General features: G+C 38.6%; 1 protein-coding gene across 1 annotated transcript in view; it reads left to right on the forward strand.

Annotated features, from left to right (window-relative positions):
* Positions 1–21,235, forward strand: part of SUCLG2 (succinate-CoA ligase GDP-forming subunit beta) — a 166,848-nt gene extending 145,613 nt beyond the window's left edge. The window contains exons 7-9 of the mRNA XM_040454492.1: positions 4,391–4,487; positions 18,487–18,648; positions 20,907–21,235. Coding sequence (XP_040310426.1) covers positions 4,391–4,487; positions 18,487–18,648; positions 20,907–21,220 — 573 coding nt within the window. The 3' untranslated portion in view covers positions 21,221–21,235. The remainder of the gene's footprint in view (positions 1–4,390; positions 4,488–18,486; positions 18,649–20,906) is intronic.
* Positions 21,236–23,962: the final 2,727 nt, after the last annotated feature.

Below are 23,962 nucleotides of genomic sequence, written 5' to 3' on the forward strand. Positions count from 1 at the left end.
CCCTTAGAGATCTCACAACGCAAATCTAATCATGCTTCATTCCTGCTCAAAAAATGCTTATGGTCTGTCTTTGTACAGAAGCGAACAGTTCTAACAGTGAATACCCCCAACTGCTGTGTTAGTATGTGATTGTAGTGGCACTGATGTTTAGAAAATTTGGGCTTCGTGGTAAGTTACCTTGATAGAAGCTTAAGAAACATTGTTTCTTTTTAAAAATTTTTTCATGTTTATTTTTGAGAGAGACCGAGAATGAATGGGGGAGGGGCAGAGAGAGAGGGAGTCACAGAATCTGAAGCAGGCCCCGGGTTCTGAGCCATCAGCACAGAGCTGATGCGGGGCTCAAACCTATGAACCACAAGATCATGACCTGAGCTGAAGCCAGATGCTTGACTGACTGAGCCCCCCCAGGTGCCCTGAGGCTTAAGAAGTTTTGAAGTGACCCAGTTATCCACTGACAAATAAGTGGATCTGCAACAGAAGGTTGTTTAGCTTTGAGAAAGAGGAAGATTCTGACGAGGCATGGACGAACCATGAGACATTGTGCTAAGTAAAATTAGCCCGTCACAAAAAGATACATACGATTCCATTTATATGAGGAGCCTAGCTTCGCCAGATTCATAATGATGGAAGGTAGAATGGTCGTTGTCAGACTAGGGGAGGGGAGAACGGGGAGTTGTTATTTAATGGGTATAGGGTTTCAGTTTTGCAGGATGAGAAAGTTTTGGAGCGTGGTTGCATGACACGGTCAGTATACTTAACACCATAGGAATGTACACGTAGAAATGATTGGGATCGTGAATTTTATAGTAAGTGTATTTCTAAGAAGAAGAACATTTTAAAGGACCTGGGATAAGATCTTAAATACGTAGGCACCCAGAAGATTTTTTTCTGTTACGTAGTTTCTCCTCATTATCCAATCAGCCATTAATTGAGCCAGTATTTTATTGCGTGTTGACTCTGCACAGAGGCTGTGTGGGTACAGGATAGCCGGCATGCCTCTCTCATGCAAAACACTGCAGGCTCAGATCAGTGGCCTAGAAAACCCCCCGAAATACAAGTCTGTTTGGCAGTGAGTTACATATCAGCTTTGCATTATAACTCAAAATCCATTTGGATTAAAAAAAAAAAAAAGTAAACAGCAAATGAAAGAAATCTTACAGTATTTGAAAAAACTAATTGGAGAACCTCAGAGTGAGACCATCCTTCTTAAAGTCTGACCCAAAGCTAGAAGCGCTGAATGAAGAGTTCCATTATTACTGTTTTATGTGGCAGAAATAACAGACCCATGGGTGAAAGGTAAATGTTAAAGGAGAAGAATACTTGCAATTTACGTGGGATGATGAGCTAATTTCCTTCATGTAAAAACCCTTCTTATAACTCACCGAGAAAAAGACTAAAATCTCAACAGAAGAATAGGCAAAATTCACAGAAAAGGAAATACAAATGTCTCTTAAGCTCAGAGAATAATGCTTAAATTAACTAATAGTAGTAGTCTGGATGAGAGACCCATTTTTACCCGGCATACTGGCAAAGATTGATAGCCTGTGGTTGTGAATAGAAAAACAATTTCTATGATCCTTGTTTGTGTAGTGGGAAATTAGTGAGAGCTTCTACGAAGAATTATTTAAGATCACCTTTTATTATTTAAAATCCCCACATCTCTTTCTTTGCTCTACTCTGGGGAATTTATCCTTTAGATATACATACAGAAATGGATAAGGCAACATTTTAAGTAATGTCAAGCTATTGGAAACCTAAAGGCTATTGTTTAAGAGACAGGTAAACTGAATTATGGTAAATCCATTCAATAAGCTATTCTGTAGGGGCGCCTGGGTGGGTCATTCGGTTAAGCGTCTGACTCTTGGTTTCACCTCAGGGTCACGGTCTCATGGTTTGTGGATTTGAGTCCTGCATCAGGCTCCATACTGACTGTGGGGAGCCTGTTTGGAATTTTCTCTGTCTGCAACCTTCCCGCTTGTGTACTCTCGCTCTCAAGATAAATTAAAAAAAAAATAACACAAAAACAAACTAAAAAAAAAAAAAAGATTATGTAGCCACTTATAAGAATAAGATCATTGTATTTGTGTGGCTGGTGAAGGCTTTCTAAAATCTGTTAGGTGAAGAAACAAAGTATAGAACCAAGGTGGTTTTTGCTAGAAAGGTGAGCGCAGAATATGTATACTTGCACATACACAGACTGTCCCTCAGTGAAGCACCAACCGGGAAGGGGGCTGCTGCTGGATGAGATGGGAGCTGTGTGGCTGGGGAGTCTGGTGAAGGTTCATAGGGTGACCCTTGTGTAGACAGAAAGAAAAAATCAATATTAAAAAATATTCAGTCTTACTCATTATGCGTGTTTACTTATAGCTACTGGGTTTCAAATTAGGATTTAAGAAAGTTTATATAACTATATACATATATGAGAAAAGAAAGATAAGTGTGTGTGTGTGTGTGTGTGTGTGTGTGTGTGTGTGTGTGTATGTATATATATGATAAAGACCATGTGAATTTCATTTCCAGGAGTTTTTCAGTCAGTACTAGAACAGAGAAAGTACTCTCAGTGTTTAACCACAGTGGGACTTTATTCTAGGGACTTGGTTACATGGTGATTCAAGAGTTGAGAAATTCCAGGATGGGCAGAGGCAAGGTAGAGCTAAGCCATAGCAGGAAATTGTTGCTCCCTGCATGCTGGAGGGACCACGTGAGGACGTGGTATTTCTGTAAGCCTGCTGGGCTTCTGGTGGTTGCTACAGCCAGTGAAGGAGATGCTTTTTTTTTTTTTTTTTTAAATATTCCGTTTATTTTTGAGAGAGATTGAGAGACAGCCTAAGCATGGAAGGGGCAGAGAGAGGGGGAGACACAGAATCTGACGCAGGCTCCAGGCTCTCAGGGCCTGACATGGGGCTCGAACTCATGCACCATGCAATCATGACCTGAGCCGAAGTCGGACGCTTAATGGACTGAGCCACCCAGGCGCCCCTGGAGGAGCTGTGTTTGCAAAGCAGGAGAGGTGTCCAAGTACCCCAGCTTTTCCATTTCTCCTACCTCTCGTCTCCTTCCACTGCATCCCATTGGCTGAACTGCGCTGGAAACCATCTAGCCCAGGAGCCTTGGAAACTTAGCCTCCAAGTGTCAGCTCCCCTGATATACATAATAAGGATGGAGAAAAGCCAGAACTGGGTCTGAGGACAAAAATGCAGGGCTAGAACGATGAGCAAAAATGTTGCCAAGGGAAAATTACGGCTAGGCAGTAATAAAAATAATAAAAATTTTAATAATAAAAAGATGGCCCCAAGCGTGAGACTGATCCCCAGCATTCAGCCATAATTGTACACAAGTCTTGCTGTGTTGCATCACAGGTGTTCACTACAGGTGTGAGCTTTCTAGGGTGGTGTCAGGCCTCCTTTGTGATGTCTTCCCCTCACCCCTGTTCACACAATGCCAGCATGCTGTGACATAGGCCATGAATAAAAGTTGGTTTGGGGCGCCTGGGTGGCGCAGTCGGTTAAGCGTCCGACTTCAGCCAGGTCACGATCTCGCGGTCCGTGAGTTCGAGCCCCCCGTCGGGCTCTGGGCTGATGGCTCAGAGCCTGGAGCCTGTTTCCGAGTCTGTGTCTCCCTCTCTCTCTGCCCCTCGCCCGTTCATGCTCTGTCTCTCTCTGTCCCAAAAATAAATAAACGTTGAAAAAAAAAATTAATAACAAAAAAAATAAAAGTTGGTTGAAAACAATGATTGGGTGAGTGAATTTCAAGCAGCCTTGAGAAAAATGAAGTCAGGGCATACCGTCAGGGAAACTTGGGATACTGTTGCTCTTTGTGGAGTATGCCTTTGTGACAGACTGTTCAGTTTGAACGGGCTGGGCTGTTCAGTAACCGCTCTGTGTAGGACTTTCATCTTCCTATCTTGCAACAGTTTCCCTAAGACACTCCGTAATTTTTGTTTCGCAGGTTATAGGTTTGGGCTGATGAATGTTAATAACTTTTATTTTAGCATAATAAGGAAAACCTGGTCATTATAAACTCTCAAAATCATGTTTACATTTTACTTAAATGGAGATTGTTTATATTAATGATTGTGGCTCATACTGCATCATAGCTTGGCTAATAGGAACATGAAAATTTACAAAAAGATTAACGTTTTTTAGGCTGTACTGAAAATATCTTGTTTTCCTGATAACGGTCTTTCTTGGTGTCTGGAGGAAAGTTGAGCAATTCCTTCTAATGAATAGAAGTGGAAATTAAAATACTTAATGCTTTTCTCTTTTTTCCCTTCAGAAAACTGAACTGAACATAAAGACATCACTTAATATATTTAAGGTTACATTAATACAGCAAAATAAATGTTCTTTTACCGCTTTGGTGTAATTTCATTGTATTTGATCCTGTTTAGGCTGCAGACCAAATTAAGAAGCTGTATAATCTCTTCCTGAAAATTGATGCCACTCAGGTGGAAGTGAATCCCTTTGGTGAAACCCCAGAAGGACAAGGTAACCAGAACAACAACAACAACAAGAAAGAAACAAATGAGTATAATCATTTATGCAAGCTATGAATTAAATTGTACAAAAGACTGTAGCAGTAGCTTTGCGTTCATTTTGTTCACTAATTTAATTTCTGCCATGGTTTCGAATGCTCCGTGATACGGTTGAACATTTCAGGACTTGAGTTTGTTTGCAGTCAGATGCCAGGCCTCAGGGGAAGCTCCTTCTTGTTTTATTTGGAAACATCCATCCACCAGCCCCGCCTTGTTTCTTCGGGGCCATTCTTGCTTATAGTGTGGTAAAAATTTGGGTAGAAATGGGATCCTCCCCATTGGGGTGTAATGAATGCACCTGCTTTTTATGGAGCTAGAAATGCTTGAAGATTTTTAGTTTGCCTAAATCTGTACAAAATCACTTTGTCCTCCCCTGCTGGATTTATATCATCATAGTGAGACCCTAGTGCCCACGATCCAACTTACTTACTTACTTACTTACCAACTTACTTAGTTACTTAGCTTCTGATTCAGGTGGGAAAATGTTTGCCCAACTTCCCTTGCAGGGAAGGTTTTTTCCTACCCATCAGGTAATTAAAAAGTATAAAGAACTGTGTTCTGTGTCAGCACCCATCACCATTTCCCTGTGCCTTATATACAGCTAGTGTTCAGTAAACTCTTTTTAATCCGATAACAAAAGCTTGTGAATGTGCGTGTGTTTAAAGGTAGAGGCTGGGCTATCAGGTGGATAGGATATGGATACCAATATGTAAGTTCCATGAACCTTGTCTTTTTTTTTTTTTAGCATATTTCACTCCCAATGTCTTGTATGGTATCTAGCATTTTGTGGGCAGTTCGTACAGAGGGATTTGCCACTGAGTTGGTACATGAGGTGATCTGTTATGTGCAAATACAACCAGCTAGTAAACCAAGGTGGACAGTACACTGTTTTACAAAGGGGCCTGGGTTCAAATTCTGGGTCTGCCGTGTTCTGGCCACAGACCTGGGCTAAGCCTTGGAGTTTGTTTGTTGTTTTGTTTCTTACTCCGAAAGAGTGGTAAAAATGGTAACTGTCGTATCGGGTGGTTGTCAAATGAGGTGACTGGTGTTTGTGTAAGCATCCACTGTCACACACAAAATGGACGAGCACCACACATTCATAGATGCTTCTCTTCTCAGATAGTCCAGGAAAAACTGCCAACAAGCAAAACTCCAGGACCAGGTGGCTTCACAGGTGAATTATACTAAATATTTAAATAAGAGTTAATACTTACTTTTCTCAAAATATTTCAAAAGACAGAAGAGGAAGGAAAGCTTTCAAATCCATTCTGTGAGGCCAGCATTACCTTGATACAAAGACCAGAAAAAGATACTACAAAAAAAGAAAACTATAGGCCAGTATTTCTGATTAACATAAATACAAAAATCCTTAACAAAATATTAGCAAACCCAATTCAACAAAACTTTGAAAAGATCATTCACTGTGATCAAGTGGGATTTATTCCTGGGATGCCAGGTGGTTCAATATTTGCAAATCAATCTGAATGATACATCACATCAACAAGAGAAAAGATAAAAACCTTATGATCATTTCAATAGATGCAGGAAAAGCATATGATAAAGTACAATCTCCATTTGTGATAAAAACTCTCAACAAAGTAGGTTTAGAGGGAACATATCTCAACTTAATAAAGGTCATCTATGAAAACCCACAGGTAACAGCATACTTAATGGTGAAAGATTAAGAGGTTTCCCTCTAAGATCAGGAAAGAGACAAGAATGTCCAATCTCACTAGTTTTATTCAATATAGTACTGGAAGTCCTAGTCACAACAATCAGACATGAATGAATGAATGAATGAATGAATAATAAATAAATAAATGGAATTCAAAGTGGAAAGGAAAAAAATAAAACTTTCACTGTATGCATATAGCGTGATACTATATATATAGAAAACCTGAAAGACTCCACTAAAAACCTGCTAGAACTGATAAATGAATTCAGTAAAGCCACAGTATACAAAATCAATATATAGATATTCATTGCATTTCTATACACTAATAATGAAGTGACAGAGAAGTTAAGAAAACAATCCCATTTGCAGTTGCACCCAAAATAATAAAATACCTAGGAATAAATTTAACCAACAATGTGAAAGTCCTGTATTCCAAAAATTATAAAACGTTGGTCAAAGAAATTGAAGATGACACAAATGAAAGATGTTCCATGCTCATGATCGGGACAACAAATATTGTTAAAGTGTCCATACTGAACAAAGCAATGTACAGATTTAATGCACTCCCTATCAAAATACCAACAGCATTTTTCACAGAATTAGATCAGGTAATCCTAACATTTGTATGGAGTCACAAAAGAGCTTGAATAGCCGAAGCAGTCTTGAAAAACAACCAAGCTGGAGGTATCACAATCCCGGTTTTCTTTTAAAAAAAAAAAATTTTTTTTAACGTTTTATTTATTTTTGAGACAGAGAGAGACAGAGCATGAACGGGGGAGGGGCAGAGAGAGAGGGAGACACAGAATCGGAAGCAGGCTCCAGGCTCCGAGCCATCAGCCAGCCAGAGCCCGATGCGGGGCTCGAACTCACGGACCGCGAGGTGGTGACCTGAGCCGAAGTCGGACTCCCAACCGACTGAGCCACCCAGGCGCCCCACAATCCCAGTTTTCAAGATATACTACAAAGCTATATTGATCAAAGAAGTATGGTACTGGTACAAAAATAGAGACATTACGACAAAGGAGACAATATGAAATGGGAAAAAGTTTCTTAAAAAAATGGTGTTGGGGAAACCAGACAACTACATGCAAAAGAATGAAACTGGACCAACTTTCTTACACCACACACAAAAACAAGCTTGAAGTGGATTAAAAATCTAAATGTTAAGACCTGAAATCATAAAAAAAAATTCTAGAAGAAAGTACAGGCAGTAATTTTTCTGACATTGGCTGTAACAATATTTTACTAGATATGTCTCCTGAGGCAAGAGAAACAAAAGCAAAATAAACTACTGGGGTTACATCAAAATAAAAAGCTTTTACACAGCAAAGGAAACCATCAACAAAACAAAAAGACAATGGGAGTATTGAATTGGGAGTATTGAATTAGGAGTACTCCCTATTGAATGGGAGTAGATATTTGCAAATGATATATCTGATGAGGGGTTAATATCCAAAATATATAAAGCACTTACACAATTCAACACCAAAAAACCTAAGCCAATTAAAAATGGCAGAAGACATGAACAGACATTTCTCCACAGAAGGCATACAGATGACCAATAGACACATGAAAAGACGCTTAACACCGCTCATCATCAGGGAAAAAAATCAGAACCACAGTGAGATCACTTCACACCTTTCAGAATGGCTAAAATAGAAAACGTAAGAAACAAGTGTATGTGAGGATAGGGGGAAAAAGGAACCCTTGTGCACTGTTGGTGGGAATGCAAAGTGGTGTACCCACCATGGAAAACAATGTGGAGATTCTTCAGAAATTTAAAAATAGAATTACTACTGGATATTTATTTACCCAAAGAAAACGAAAACACAAATTCAGTATATATGCACCCCTGTGTTTATTGTAGCATTATTTACAATAGTCAAGATATGGAAACAACTCCAATGTCCATCTGTAGATAGTGGATAAAGAAGTGTGTGTATGCATATGTGGTGTGTGTATGTATGTGTGTATATATACATAGGTATACACACCTATGTATATATACACACATACATATAAATATATATACATATGTATGTATATACATACAGTGGAATATTACTGAGCCATAAAAATGAATGGAATCTTGCCATTTGCAACATGGATGGATCTAGAAGATATAATGCTAAGTTGAATTAAGTCAGAGAAAGACAAACCTTAAGATTTCATTCACATGTGGAATTTAAGAAAGAAAACAAATGAACAACAAAAAAGGGACAAACAGGGGCGCCTGGGTGGCGCAGTCGGTTAAGCGTCCGACTTCAGCCAGGTCGCGATCTCGCGGTCCGTGAGTTCGAGCCCCGCGTCGGGCTCTGGGCTGATGGCTCGGAGCCTGGAGCCTGTTTCCGATTCTGTGTCTCCCTCTCTCTCTGCCCCTCCCCCGTTCATGCTCTGTCTCTTTCTGTCCCAAAAATAAATAAAAAACGTTGAAAAAAATTTTTAAAAAAGGGACAAACAAAAAAACACCCTCTTAAATGCAGGGAAGAAACTGGTGGTTGCCAGAAGGGAGGTAGGTGTGGGATATAGGCGTAATAGGTGAAGGAGATTAAGATACTCATTGTGATGAGCACTGAGTAATGAGTAGAATTATTGAGTCACTGTATCATACACCTGAAACGAATATAACATTGGATGTTAATTATGCCAGAATGTTTTAAAAAATACAAAATGGGGACAATAATATTAATACCTACCTTAGAAGGTTGTTATGACGGTAATGTTCTCAGAACAAAGCATAGCATATGGTAAGAGGTACAAAAGCATTCGCTATTATGATTTTATTATTTCTTGTCCTTTTGAAAGTCAAACAAATAATAGACATTGAAAGTAAAACATCATACAAAGATTAGGATTTGTTTAAAAATTTAATTGTCACCAACTGCACTTGAACTAACACAAAATAGCCCTCAATTCCCTCCATGAGTCTTTTGGTGTTTCTGGTGGAGGCTTCTGTATTCTTCTAATAAATTCTCCATTTTCATTGACAAATAGTTAAATTAAATGATAGCTATAAAAAAAGTAATCAGAAAAGGTATGGATTTCATCTTTTTACCTATTTTTTTCTTTTTTTTTTTTCTTGTTGTAAGGATTTCAAGTTAGGATAGACAAATAGCTAATGTTTAGGAAGCCACTGAAAATATATTCCATGTTTTACACATGTGACCCACCACATTTTTATTTGATGGGTCATTTTTTTTTTTTAATTTTTTTTTAAGTTTATTTATTTTTGAGACAGAGAGAGACAGAGCATGAACGGGGGAGGGGCAGAGAGAGAGGGAGACACAGAATCGGAAGCAGGCTCCAGGCTCTGAGCCATCAGCCCAGAGCCCGACGTGGGGCTCGAACTCACGGACCGCGAGATCGTGACCTGAGCTGAAGTCGGACGCTCAACCGACTGAGCCACCCAGGCGCCCCATTGATGGGTCATTTGTAAGCAAACTACCTTTATTTGTAAATATTTTAAAAATTCTGTCTGACTATAAAATCATCAGTATTTCAGATAGAGAGGAAGTGAATGGAAGAAGATTCAGTTTTGAACTCACATGACATAGTGTACTGTGATAGACTTTTACATACATTCTTTTTTATTACTTACAGCAACCCGGAAAAATAAGAGGAGTTATTATCCCCATTTTACAGAGGATTGAAAATTAGTGTGACTCCACCGTAGACATCCAGTTATGAAGCTGGTATTTGAACCCATGTCTCTCTCAGGATAGTGTACATGTTGGTTTCTACATACCAGACTGCCTTCTTTTCTACCTTCTTTCCCTTTAAACTGTTAATTTACTTTTATCAGAGTGATCTGGATGTAGTCTCCAGTTTGGGAATGTTAGTCAAAATTCGTGCTGCCTTGAGTGGCTATTAATTACATCCCAGAAACAAAAGAGAAGGAAGTTCAATAGAAGTTCTTAAAGGTCATGGCTTGCTTTTCAAACTAGTATGCGTAAGCAACCTGGTTATTTCATATTTTAAAAAAAATGGAAATTCAGCCAAGGAGTTGGATAAAAATCATTCATTCAACTACTTTCATTCAACTCTTTGGTAAGTTGTCAGTCACGGGTTATAAGGGTACAAGAAATTTTCCCTAGCATGTATTTGTAAAACCTCAGGAAATTGGAAGTTTTTATTTTTTAACTATCAAGAGAAAGGAAATTCTTGAACTTTTTTAAAGGAATCATCATAAAATATATTCCGTGTATACAGCTCATTAAAGCATAAGTCTTATGTGATATTTTTAAGAGCAGAATTATCTTTAGCTATTAATTTGTTCATTGTACCATAAAAGTTCAGCTATTGAATTATAATCACAATTAAATGAGTATGTTGGTTTATAACTCTAATGAGCAGTAGTCAAATTAAACCCAATTAGGAAATGGTGATTTATGACCAAACGTACAAATTGATCTTCATCATTGTCACAATCCCCTAAAGCAATCCTTTATTTAGGAGCTGTAAAAAAAATCATTTATATCCTAGAAGTATTAATAACCTTAATATTTATAATGTGAATATTTAATTTTTTCCATTTAGATCAGTAATAGCAGAGCCTATAACATTTCACATTAAAATTGTGATTTAATAATGACTCTTAATTTAGAAGTTTAAGGAGCTTGGCATCACACCAGACATTTTTACTTTAAGCTTATTCATTGCAGAGCTTCTTTGTAAGACAATTTCTTCCATCTTCCATTGGTTAATGAGGACCATTTTTTAAACGTCCAGATGATTGGTCATATATTTGCACAGCAGATGATACCCGGTTGAGTGAACAACGGTGATCTTGATAACATCTATGCTGCTAGGTCACCTATGGGAAATGTTTAATGTGGGGGAAAAACTGTAGTCCAAGAATTGTTTTTTCCAATGTGATTAAAAATTTGAGTCAAAGAATATAATTTGGCATCATTGACTGTAATGTAATTTAGTGACTGTTAGCTAGGATTATAATGGTTGTTAGTGACAGAAACCTGTATCAATCTAGTTTTTGTTAAAAAGCTTCCAGGTCAGGGAAGGATACCTATTTTCCTCATATAACAGGGAAGTCTACAGAGTGGACTGGTTTAGGGCATGAAGGGAAGTAGGGATTCTCTGATCTTCCAGCCCAGCTTGCCTCAGAATTGGCTTGTCAGCTGAACTTTCTGAAGTAACAGCCAAGATAGCTCCCAGTTTCCATCATTCCCCCCCAGGAACCATAGCAGTCTTTTCCAATGATTCCAATTGGCCCCGCGTGGGTCACGTATCCGTATGTAGACCAATCACTGAGCTGGAAGCACATGTATAGGAGAAAGGCATTTTCTCAATGCAGAAAGGGACATTGAGTCACAACGTGTCTACCAAATTGGCCTAATTTTTATTGACATGAAAGTAAACTGTTACTTAAATATTCGAAGAGAAATTAACTATTTTCCTTGCTTGTCCAGTTGAATTGCCAGAATTAATTCATTAAATATGTGGCCAAGTTAGAAGCAAGGTTTTCTTTATTGTTATTTATCTACCTGTCCATGCATTCATTCCATCTATTTTGCAAGCTCCTGTGGGATTTTATGTTCTATTTCATTTCTTCCCACTTTCAGGCAGATCTGGCTGTACACAGACTTCTTTGTTTGGTGTCTTTCATGTTTTTCAGTGAGGAGAATGAGCATATTGTCCCCTCAGGAGATGTTTACCAATACCTAGAGACTTTTTAATTGAGATATAACCGACATGTGACATTGTATTAGTATCAGGTGTACAACACAATGACTCCATGTGATCACCACCGTGAATCTAGTTAGCACCGTTTTTGTTTATTACAACTGCGAGTGTAGGATGCTACATGCCTCTTGTGTGTGGAGGCCAGAGATATTGTGCGATACACAGCACAGAAAATGATCTCCCCTCACCTCTCAGGGAGTCCTGAGAATTCCTGCTCCAAGGCATTTTCATCATTTGGAGCCCAAATCCATTCACCATGCTAAAGGGATGAAACCCAATTTGAAACCCTGACTACCTGGCCAAGACTCCATGAGAGCTAGGGGTGAGTGATCCAAAGTTAATTTGCACATCAAATCCCTTTCTTGCTTCAAATGAATTTCCCTAAATAGCTACCCTGTTGCTTCATGTTAGCAAGTGCCCATGTTGTTGGTGGGTGTTTGTCTCTGTTTTTCTCTTTATACATAAGACTCTATTTTCAAGAACATTTTCAGTTCTCTACCTTCACCCAAATCCCCCTCCTGCCTCGTATCTATTTTCTCTTTCACAGCAACTCCAGAAAAGTTCTAAAAAGTGTACAACTCTTGGAACATCGCTATTTAATGGAAAGTGGGACCAATTTTAAAGTATCAGCATTTTAAGGCCATCTTGGCAAGGTGCATTTCAGTAGCCCATTATGGTTACTTAACACAAATCAAATACAGTGCAGTGCTTGCAGACAGATTATTTTTCAAACTAATTATGACAGTCTCATTTCCTGCTGTTTTTATGTTCCTTTTATATGCGAATTCCCCTCTGAAATGTAGTTTTCTTTTGTTTAATTCTATAGCACATTCTTCTGTTGAAACTCTAGGGTCAGAGGCTGCTAACCGCCAGTCAGATTCTTCATCTAGGTTGGTGAATTGGCAACTCACAGAATCTCACACCACTAAACAAAACAAACCACAACGCCCTATGAATCTAAGTACCGCAGCTTTCTTTGATATTTGTTCAGAAGGAAAATTCATTTGTTTAATCTATCAAGCATGTAACAATGTGCTTTTGATGGTGAAAATTGTTTTATAAATATTAATAGGTATGTTTTTTCACCCACTTTGTACACAGAATGGCCTTTGTTCAGGATGAATTTTCTATGGAATTGAGGTTTCATTAATGTGACACTCAAAATCTTATGTCGAACCAAGATCAGTACCTCCAAACGTACATCTTACCATAGTTTGTTGTTATAATAAATGATAAAGCTAAGGTTTGAGTAAGCAGGTTTATTTTATTGCCCTGCCATTCACATAGACATCAGTCCATTTTTAACATGCTCATTGTAAAGGTCTTACAGAGGGAAACAAGCATGTCAGAGTCCATCAATATTCAGGGATTAATCCACACCTTTTGTGCAAGCTGCAAGTTTTTGTTTATTTTTCCCGTTACGCTTTTTTGTTTTCATGCCAGCTGCACTTTTCTGAGTTTCTCTTTCACTGTAATAAGTTTGGTACCTGAGGCTATAGCAGCAGGAGAAGTGTGACGTGGTGCTTGGTGATCTGCAACCTTTTTCTGTAAAGGGCCTGAGAGCCTCTGTTGTATGGAGTCTGCTCTGCTATTGTCTGGGGACAGCAGCTACTGAAATATGTAAACGAATGGGTGTGGCTGCATTCCAGTCCCAACAGCTATCCTTTGCCATCCCCTGACTTAGATTCTCATTTGGGGCTATTTTATACCAATCTTTGGCCACACTGGCCTTCTGCAAAGGTGTGGTGTGTGATTTGAGGGTCACCAAAGGCATCTCTGCCTTTAGACAATAATCTCCTTCTCCCATCAGTTACAAAGCCGGAAAGGCCAACCATTAAAATCTTTCCTGTGGGACATTCTTATGTTTTCTGAATATGGCATTTCACTGAAAATCATAGGCAACTTGTACATCTGTAAACTCCAGTAGGCTTTAGTTTCAGCTCATTGTAAATAGAAGTCTAGGGTTATCGGGAAAGGGGACCAAGTTATAAGTCATTTCTAGGGACAGGAAGAGGGGAGAATCTAGCCTGGGCTGCAGCATTGTGAGGCTGAGTGTAAGAAAACAGTGCATCCAAAGGCAAGGGAATTAAAAGCAAAAATGAACTGTTGGGACCTCATGAAGATAAAAAGCTTCTGCACTGCAAAGGAAACAATCAAGAAAACTAAAAGGCAACTGACAGAATGGGAGAAGATATTTGCAAATGACATATCAGACAAGGGGCTAGTATCCAAAATCTATAAAGAACTCGCCAAACTCCACACTCAAAAAACAAATAATCCAGTGAAGAAATGGGCAGAAGACATGAATAGATACTTCTCTAAAGAAGACATCCAGATGGCCAACAGACACATGAAAAGATGCTCAACGTTGCTCCTCATCAGGGAAATACAAATCAAAACCACAATGAGATAGCACCAGACACCAGAGTGGCTAAAATGAACAACTCAGGAAACAACAGATGCTGGCGAGGATGTGGAGAAATGGGAACCCTCTTGCACTATTGGTGGGAATGCAAACTGGCGCAGCCACTCTGGAAAACAGTGTGGAGGTTCCTCAAAAAATTAAAAATAGAACTACCCTATGACCCAGCAATAGCACTACTAGGAATTTATTCAAGAGATACAGGAGTGCTAATGCATAGGGCACATGTACCCCAATGTTCATAACAGCACTTTTAACAATAGCCAGATATGGAAAGAGCCTAAATGTCCATCAACTGATGAATGGATAAAGAAGATGTGGTTTATATACACAATGGAGTACTACGTGGCCATGAGAAAGAATGAAATATGGCCCTTTGTAGCAACGTGGATGGAACTGGAGAGTGTGATGCTAAGTGAAATAAGTCATACAGAGAAGGACAGATCCCATACGTTTTCACTCTTATGTGGATCCTGAGAAACTTAACAGAAACCCATGGGGGAGGGGAAGGAAAAAAAGTTAGAGAGGGAAGGAGGCAAACCATAAGAGGGTCTTAAAAACTGAGAATAAACTGAGGGTTGGTGGGGCATGGGAGGGAGGGGAAGGTGGGTGATGGGTATTGAGGAGGGTGCCTGTTGGGATGAGCACTGGATGTTGTATGGAAACCAATTTGACAATAAATTTCATGTTAAAAAAAAAAACTGTGCGGGTGGAGTATGGCTGTAGTGATAATAATAATAATGAGTGAGTGCCAGCTGTCTTGTGCTAAGTGCTTTGCACAGCGTCTCTGCTTGCACCAACACCATGCAGTCGAAAATACTCTGGTCCCCGTTTTACAGACAAGGCCTCTGGGCTTAAGAGTGGGTGATGTTGGAAGTGTCTGACTAGGAAGTGTCTGGTGTGTGTGATGCCAGAGTTCACTAAGTGGTGAAGTTCACGGGAAAATGTCCAGGCTATACGGCATTATGAACTGGGATAGTGAGGCAGGAAAGCCCTTTGTATGTTTGTGACCACTTTAAAAAAAATTTTTTTTTTAACGTTTATTTATTTTTGAGACAGAGACAGAGCATGAATGGGGGAGGGTCACAGAGAGAGGGAGACACAGAATCGGAAACAGGCTCCAGGCTCTGAGCTGTCGGCACAGAGCCCGACGCGGGGCTCGAACCCACGGACCATGAGATCATGACCTGAGCTGAAGTCGGACGCTTAACCGACCGAGCCACCCAGGCGCCCCGTGACCACTTTTAAAATAATAAGCAGATATAACAACTATGAGTCTCAAAGAGTCTAGCTCCTTAAAGTGCTTTTTTTCTCCCTGCCCTCCACCTACAGAAAAAGATTAAGGCTTTTAGGGTGACAGTTCAGTTTCGGATCACCCTTTTTAACTCCCGAGTCACCTTCCTTCCTTCCTGTTTATGTGGTATTTCTGACTTGCTAAAGCACTTGAATGTAACATACATTGACCTAGGTGTGTCCTTGGTTTTCTCTACAGAGAGGGAACAAATGGCCACTATAGATAGGCCATTTATCCCACAAGTATGATACCTGTATGTACACCTTTATTTCTTCCTGTAGGTACCCCTTTTATCCCACAATCACCATTTTCAAGCTCTAGTTTAAAGTTTTTGTGGGGTGGTCTCCAAATAATGAACTCATTTCTGGACTTGGTGTATCCAACGTACCCCTGGGAAGGAGCATTTTTTGAAAATCTGGTTTTGCAGAGTTTAGGTGGGACTGCCTTCTGAACTTTGCATACACATCCATTAATTATGTTCCGTGAAGTAGCTTGGAATTGTAGCCTTTGTAAGGGGCAAAGATCAGCCTGGACCTATGTTGATTTACTAGTTTATTGATTTTGACCAAGAAGTCTTTTATTTGAAACTCTTCAGTTAGGAAGTCAATTTTATAGCCTTTGTCCACTCATTTTGAAGGTGTCAGTTACAAATAGTCGTGCCAATGAGTAATTGAGGAGCTAAAATTACTAATACATTAATTAAAATGTATTTATAACCTAGTGGAAAGCCAAGAATGAAGTTGCTTTCCTATTGATTATTATACCAGTCATTAACTGCTGACAAAATGCCATTGCAGCAGGCAGAGAATGTTGGCCAATTCCTTGGTAATTGTAGGATTCCATCATTAAGATTGCAGTATTCTGGACAGTAATTACTCATTTGCTCCGTGTATTCACAGTGTGTGGGTAAAGTGGTTGGACATTTTGTGGCAAGACTAAGGATTCTGGCAGACATTAACTTCTACATAAGATTCTTTCTTGACAGTCAGTGCTACTTTAAATAATTTGTGGTTTGAGCTTTTATTTATGCCAAGTATTCTTAGATGTTAATATGCCAGTTCTGCATAGACTTGTATCAAAGTACTTGATTTTTGTGGTAGAGAGACCCTTGTAAAAAACCTCTATGTAGGATCTGTAACTCTAGGATGTTGTAATGTAGCAACATTTTCTTGTAAACAACCGGGAATAACAGTCTATGGTCATTGCTTTGGAGTGAATTATTGCAGGGTGGTTGTTCCCCTTTGAAGAGGTAGGTGCCTTTCAGCTATGCTGGGGGAGAATGGGTAATTTCTCTAAAGGCTGAGCCAAAAATCCCCGCCTACCAATATCTCAAGTAAAGTAAAAGAAGGTTACAATGGAATGTCGTCATAGACAACTAATTTCTGCCCTAAGAAATATAATAAAAGGGGTCAGATCCCAGGAAACCTGCATGCCATCCCTCCCCACTGCCGCTTCTCCCTGAGTGTTCATGTAGAGATATCCTGTAAGTCAATGAAAGTGCTGTTTTCTTGGTCCATCCATATCATCCAGTGAGTTTCAACTGTGTCCAAGTCTCTTGGCCTTGAGAGAATTGGAGATTTCTACCTGCACCAGAGTAGAAACAGTAGAGCTGATAATGCCTAGCCACCTTCTGTTATATCTGATCAGTCTTAGTGTTTTATAACTTGAATCAAAAGAATCATATCCTGCACGTATCAAGATGATGGTCCTGGTTTGAGCAGACCCCGTAGGAGGTATATCAGCAGTTTAGGGACTGTTATTTCCATTTTCTGAATAAAAAAGCTGAGGCCCAGAGAAGAAGTAGGTTATTATGATTATTTTTTAATCAAGTCATAGAGTTAGTTAAGGGTCAAATAAAAACTATCGGTTCTAGGACACCTGGGTGGCACAATCAGATTTCAACTTTTTTTTTCTTAAGTTTTTTTTTTTAACATTTATTCATTTTTTTTTTTTTTTTGAGACACAGAGTAAGCAGGGGAGGGGCAGAGAGAAAGACACCCACACACAGAATCTGAAGCAGACTCCAGGCTCTAAGCTGTCAGTACAGAGCCTGACACGAGGCTTTTCTCACGAACCATAAGATCATAACCTGAGCAGAAGTCAGCCACTTAACCAGCTGAGCCATCCAGGCACCCCGGCATCTAACTTTTGATTTTGGCTCAAGTCATGATCTCCCCATGTGTGAGATTGAGCAGGCAGGCATCAGGCTCCACACTGACAGCAAGGAGCCTGCTTGGGATTCTCTCTGTCTTCTCCTTTCTCTGCCCCTTCCCTGTTCATGTGTGCGCATGTGCTATTTCTCTCTCAAAATAAGTAAATAAACTTAAAAAAATATATATGGATTTTCACCAAGTGTTCTTTCCAAGAAATCTTTCAGAAATATTAGTGAGGATACTGATTAAATAAAGATTTCACTTTACAGCATCAGAAGGACAAAGGACAGTGGGATTAAGCATTATAATCTAGGTTCTCTTTGCATAGAAGGTAAAGGTGATGATTAGTGGTTAAATACTAAAAATGAATGTAATGAAAATGGCCTATCAAATCTGTATGTAACTGTGGCAGTCTGTACCTTGTAATGGGTGACCACAGTTTATATTACTAATTCATTAAACAGAGACCGACAGGTATAAATTACTATGTTCTTTATTAGAATGTAAGTCCCTTGAGAACAGGGTCTTTGTCATAATCATCTTTGTAGTCCTAAAGTGTAAGATCAAGAAAGCCATAACCACTTCTCCTGCCTGTATCATGAGAAAAAATGACAGTATTTTATTTTTCTTTCTCCTGTGTTAGCCTGGGGAACTAACTAATTTGTAGATTCTTAAGGGATATTCATGTATGTGCCTTGTTCCCTTTAGTTGTCTGCTTTGATGCAAAAATAAACTTTGATGACAATGCAGAATTTCGACAAAAGGACATATTTGCTCTGGATGACAAATCAGAGAATGAACCCATTGAAAACGAAGCAGCCAAATATGATCTAAAATATATAGGATTGGATGGGAACATTGCCTGCTTTGGTAAGAAAGTAGTTCTATCAAAAGAATGATTTGTGGATTTGGGGGGAATTTAGGAACTCCTGATTTCTGAACCTTTCTGAACTGTTATTTCCTAAAAGCCAGTAAAAATAGGAGTTTGTTTGTTTGTTTGTTTGTTTGTTTGTTTGTTTGTTTTTGTAGCCCCAAAGTCTTAAGAAACAATTTGGAGTTTCTTCCCAATACATTTTGCTCAATGGTCACTGGTTTAAAGCGGGGTTTCTCAAGTGTGGCACTTTTGACATTTTGGGTCAGATAATTCTTTTCTGGGGGTTGGGGTGGGGGTCCTGTACATTGTCAGATATTTAGCAGTGCCCCCTGGCCTTTAGGTGCCATTGACAGCCAAAAACATTGTGATAGCCAAAAATGTCTTCCAACACTGCCATATATCTTCTCGTCAACAAAATGACTCCAGTTGAGAAATACTATGTTAAAGCATCTCAGTTAAATTTTGTGTCATAAAAATGGAAATCTTTACTACCCCAGTCAGTGTTAATATGCTAGGAACCATTCTGGAAATTTGTGTTTAAGATACAGTTTCTCCGAGGAAGTGGAAGAGAACATACACTTGAATCATTATATTCCAGTTTCGGCTTTTATGATCACCAAATGATAAAATGTTTAATCCATTATCCAGTTTATTAATAAAACAATTGATTCTATCATACTCATCTAAATTTGTGAAAATGGCTTATTCAGCTGAGATAAGAATGGATCTATAGAGGCAATACAATTTCTGTTATTGTCCACAGCTTATAGAACTGAGATTTATAATGCGTCTGTGTTTCTGGTAGAACCAATTCATTGCCCTGGAAACTGAGGTCTTAATCTTAATGGAATTAAAATAAAAAAGATTTGTAGCTCATTAAGCCAACAGTATTATTATATTCAGATCTGAACAGACCTCATCCAGTAGTCTGCTGTGCAATACAATAGAAAATGACATCTAATTACAAGTGATACCAAAAGCACTTGCTTTGTATTGGAGTAATAACTGTAATGTACCAGATCACGCGCATTGTTCTGATCTTGATAAGCTAATGCGCTCTCAATATTTGTAGGCATTTAGAAAGGAGAATGATATAATGGTGTGTTGAGAACAAATTAAATACAGATTCTTTGTAGCCTCTGTGGGAGTATGCATGATCTGACCAAGTTAAGCAGCCTCAAAAGCTACGATTAACACATTTCAAATTGTTTTAAGATCTTATATAAACCATTTTTATTGTAGTTGCCCCAGACTTAATTAAATTAGTCACAGTTCACAGGCATGTCTGGGGAATTCAAGGGTCAGAAAAAGTGAGGTATAATTTTACCATGTGAGTTTCTGCTGTGTTCTGAAGGTTTGCTTTTCTTCTTCTTTCTCCCCCCACCCCACCTTTCTAATCTGAGGAAAGTAATCTCATATAATTAAGCATAAGAAGTGAAAGAAGTACAATTAAAACTCAGCTCTGGAAAATAAGAATTGCAATGTTAAAACTTTTTACTTGTTTTCTTAAAAAAAACCCTCCTAAGATGTTAACACATTTTGGTTCTAGTTTTAATGATCAGTTTGCTAGTGAACATTTCTCATATTAATTTGAAGAAGGAACAGAGGGATAGGAGTATTATTTTGATGCTGTCATTTGTTCATTTGTTTTCTGAGTTTATCCACATAACCTATAAATATGCGTGGTTGAGCTGAGTGTAAAAAAGCATGGAGTCCTATTGAAGTTGGGACCCCTGTGGTTCAACCCCAGAGGGATGCCATATTCAAAGCATATTCTCAGCAAGCAAAAAATTAAATGAATTCCATTTTTTTTTTACTCAGGTCTCTTAAAGGATATTAAAGACAATGCAATTCATAGACCCAAGCAACTTCTTGTAGCCTTTCTTCTCTCTTTCCAGGTTCGTTTGAGTTCTGTATTTTTCCAGAACCCAAAACTCCTTCTTCTACTACTAGCTCAAATTAATCAATTATGCAAACTCTTCCCTTTTATCTGTTTGCCAGATTGATTTAACTTGTTAATAAACCTGTCTTTGTATCCCCAGGTCTTTTTTTGTTTATTGTTTTGTTTGTACATTTCCTGACTCTTTATCCTAAAAGTCTATGAATTTATCTGATTGAACAGGATTCTAGGCAGGACATATTGGCCTGGTAGTGACAGGGGTCTGTCTCTGGCAGTATGGGCGAGGGAAACCGTTCATGCACCCTTTCCTGTTGCCAAATTGATCTTGTTGTGTGTGCCATTTGCATTCCACAGTGAATGGTGCTGGCCTTGCCATGGCTACTTGTGACATCATCTTCTTGAATGGTGGGAAGCCAGCCAACTTTTTGGATCTTGGTGGTGGAGTAAAGGAAGCTCAAGTGTATCAAGCCTTCAAACTGCTCACAGCCGACCCTAAGGTAACCTGTCGTTGTAGGCAGATGGCGTCATGTTCTGATTTTTCGCCATCAAGAGCCACCTCTTTCCTACTGCTAAAGGATAATAAGCCACACATTTATTTTGTAGCCCTAGATGCAAATCCTGCCTTAGATCTGATTGTAATACACAATGATTTGACTCGTTTCAGGTGAAAGGCTAATAAGTACTCCCAGGATCCAGTTTCAGCTTCTGTGTTTCCAAAGTCCTGGGAGATAGGAGGAAGTAAAAAAGGGGGTAGTGCTCCAGGCAGGGAAACACCGTTGGTGTCGAACATTATTTGAGTAATTTATACTGAAGCGATTAGTCCCATTCTTCACATGACTTACAGGACTCATTCTCAGATTCCTTCCATAAAGATACCGCAAGTATTATCACACGATTGGAGACAGAAGAAAATTATAGGATTATAGAAGTGTATATCACTAGAAAATAATAACCCCACATTCTTCTGTATGCTTTTAATTTTCATCGCTGAATAGTTGTATAGTTTACAGCATAGGTACTAGGTAGCATATAATGTTGCTTTATGACCCTCTTTCCTTAACTAGAGTATAGCTATCACACCCATGCTAGTGTATAGTAGGTATTCCGTGAACATTTTTTGAGTTAAAATACCAGTATGCTTTGTTGGAACTGTAGGTACTCACTAGTTTATGACAACAAGGTTTAGGTGGACGTTTGTTACGTGGAAAAAACTAACATGTTTTGAACGTCTGATATATACCATTTAATTCTCTTAACCATTCTGAGTTTAAACTTTCAGAATCATGTTTATACTGTTAGAGTATCTGATACATTCTGTTCTTTTTCGTGGTTTTTTTTTTTTTTTTTAGTGTTCATTTGTTATTTAATTTTGAGAGAGAGAGAGTGAGTGAGCAGGGGAGAAGCAGAGAGAGGGAAAGCAGAGAAAACCCCAAACAGGCTTTGCACCGTCAGCGCAGAACCTCACATGGGGTTAAACCCATGAACTGTGACATCATGTTCTGGACCAAAACCAAGAGTGGGGTGCTTAACCGCCTGATGCACTCAGGCACCCCTCTGTTGGTTCTTAATGTATCTGAACACATGGGAAGTCTGAACCATCACTAAGAACAACAAATGAAAATGATACCAGCTTTAATTTTTTTTTAATTTTTAAAGTTTATTTATATTGAGAGACACAGCATAGGGGGGGGTGGGCGGAGCAGAGGGAGAGGGAGAGAGAGGGAGAATCCCAAGCAGACTCTTCCCAGTCAGTGCATATAACCCAGTGTGGGGCTCAAACCCTTGAACCCTGAGATTGTGACCAGAGGCGAAATCAAGAGACAGACGCTTAAGCAACTGAACCACCCAGGCGCCCCCATATTGTTTTTTAAGAAACGTGGTCTCAACTTAATATGGAAACTTCTCATAAATTAATGTACCAATAATAGTCTTGCGGTTCACAACTATAAAATTTTGTCTTCTATTTTCATTATGACTCAGATAGTTGCTAACCTTATGTTTTTGCTAAGTCTTTCCCTTCTGATTCATGAAATAAATGGTAAGGTATTATCAGCTACTTATTTTCAGTTTTCCAGTGCTATCCAGGAATAACAAAGTCATCAAAATCCAAAGTCGCCCAGCCATGAAGAATGTGTGTGCGGTTGGTTTTTCTGTTTCTATAAGTACCTTGTTTCTGTTGGTTAGGTAGGAATATTGTCAGTGGCTTCCTACTTACTAATTTATTTATCCCTTCTTATTCTTATTTTCTAAGGGAAGCATCATTTTCCTTCCAGAGATTTTCTTATCAATTTAAATCTGTAAATACCGTGGACATAACTCATCCACAGCTTTTTAAACTGCTTGAACCACAATGTACTTAGAGAACAGGGCAATTGTAATAAAATAGAACTTTTAGTGTCTACTGAAATTCGGTGCTAAGAATAATAGAGTGCTATCGAGAGAGTAAATCTACCAGGACAATCATTGCATTTTCTTTGGAATATCTTTTCTTAGTAGCTGATCTGGAATTTTAATTTTGCAACAATGCAGGAGGAGAAGGAAAAATCACTTGCAGAGCCATTTTTTAAAACAGTCTCTTAAAAAATTTTTGACTTTGCCCTATGGAATATTTTCAAATGCTTGGAGTATTTAAACTTTTTTGAGATTGCCTGTCATCTTGGGTAGAGAAAGATATGTGGGAGTTATTTTATTTTTCTCATGCTATATCAGGAAAATGAATGCACAGCCCATCTCACTGTAAATTTTCCAAATCTTGAAATTTCAAAGACAGTTAAAAAGCATGGAAATGTAATGGGTATTTTCAATCCTGGCATTGTTTCACAGATTTTAGAGAACAGAGGCTAAAAAATAGTATAGATGAATTGATTTGATTTTGCAAGGAAACTGGTTACAGTTCTGGCTGTAATTATTTCAAGTAGAACCCCATTCAGCTGCCCAGAAGAAAAGAATCCCAAAAACCCAAAGCTGATTATTACAAAGGTATTGATTTTCTCATTGGATGTAAGGATTAGTCAGTTGAAGACACTGAAATTCAAAATTGAAAAAGGCCTTTTGTTGCTAAACTTGAATCAACTGATAGTAACAACTAGTTGTTTATCATCTGTATAAGCTAATTCTTTTGATCAAGTAATAAATGTCATCATTTGAGAACAATATTGTGGGTTGACATATATTTCTACACATAATGTCAGCCATAGAGCTGAAACTTAAATTTATTTTGCCTGACTATTAGCCCTAATGCTGACATTCATCAGGACCCAACACAAATGCCTTTATAACTAATGTGTTCTTTATTTGTTTGTAATATATATGAAACAGAGCTCGTCTGCCAAACTAAGACAAGAGTCTTTTCAAGATAGCTTAAAAAACTGAATTCACATTATTTTATAATTCCCTAGTTTTCTAGTTGA

The sequence above is a fragment of the Herpailurus yagouaroundi genome, unplaced genomic scaffold (assembly GCF_014898765.1).
Source record: "Herpailurus yagouaroundi ecotype Mexico unplaced genomic scaffold, PumYag 213, whole genome shotgun sequence".
Lineage (NCBI taxonomy): Eukaryota > Metazoa > Chordata > Mammalia > Carnivora > Felidae > Herpailurus > Herpailurus yagouaroundi.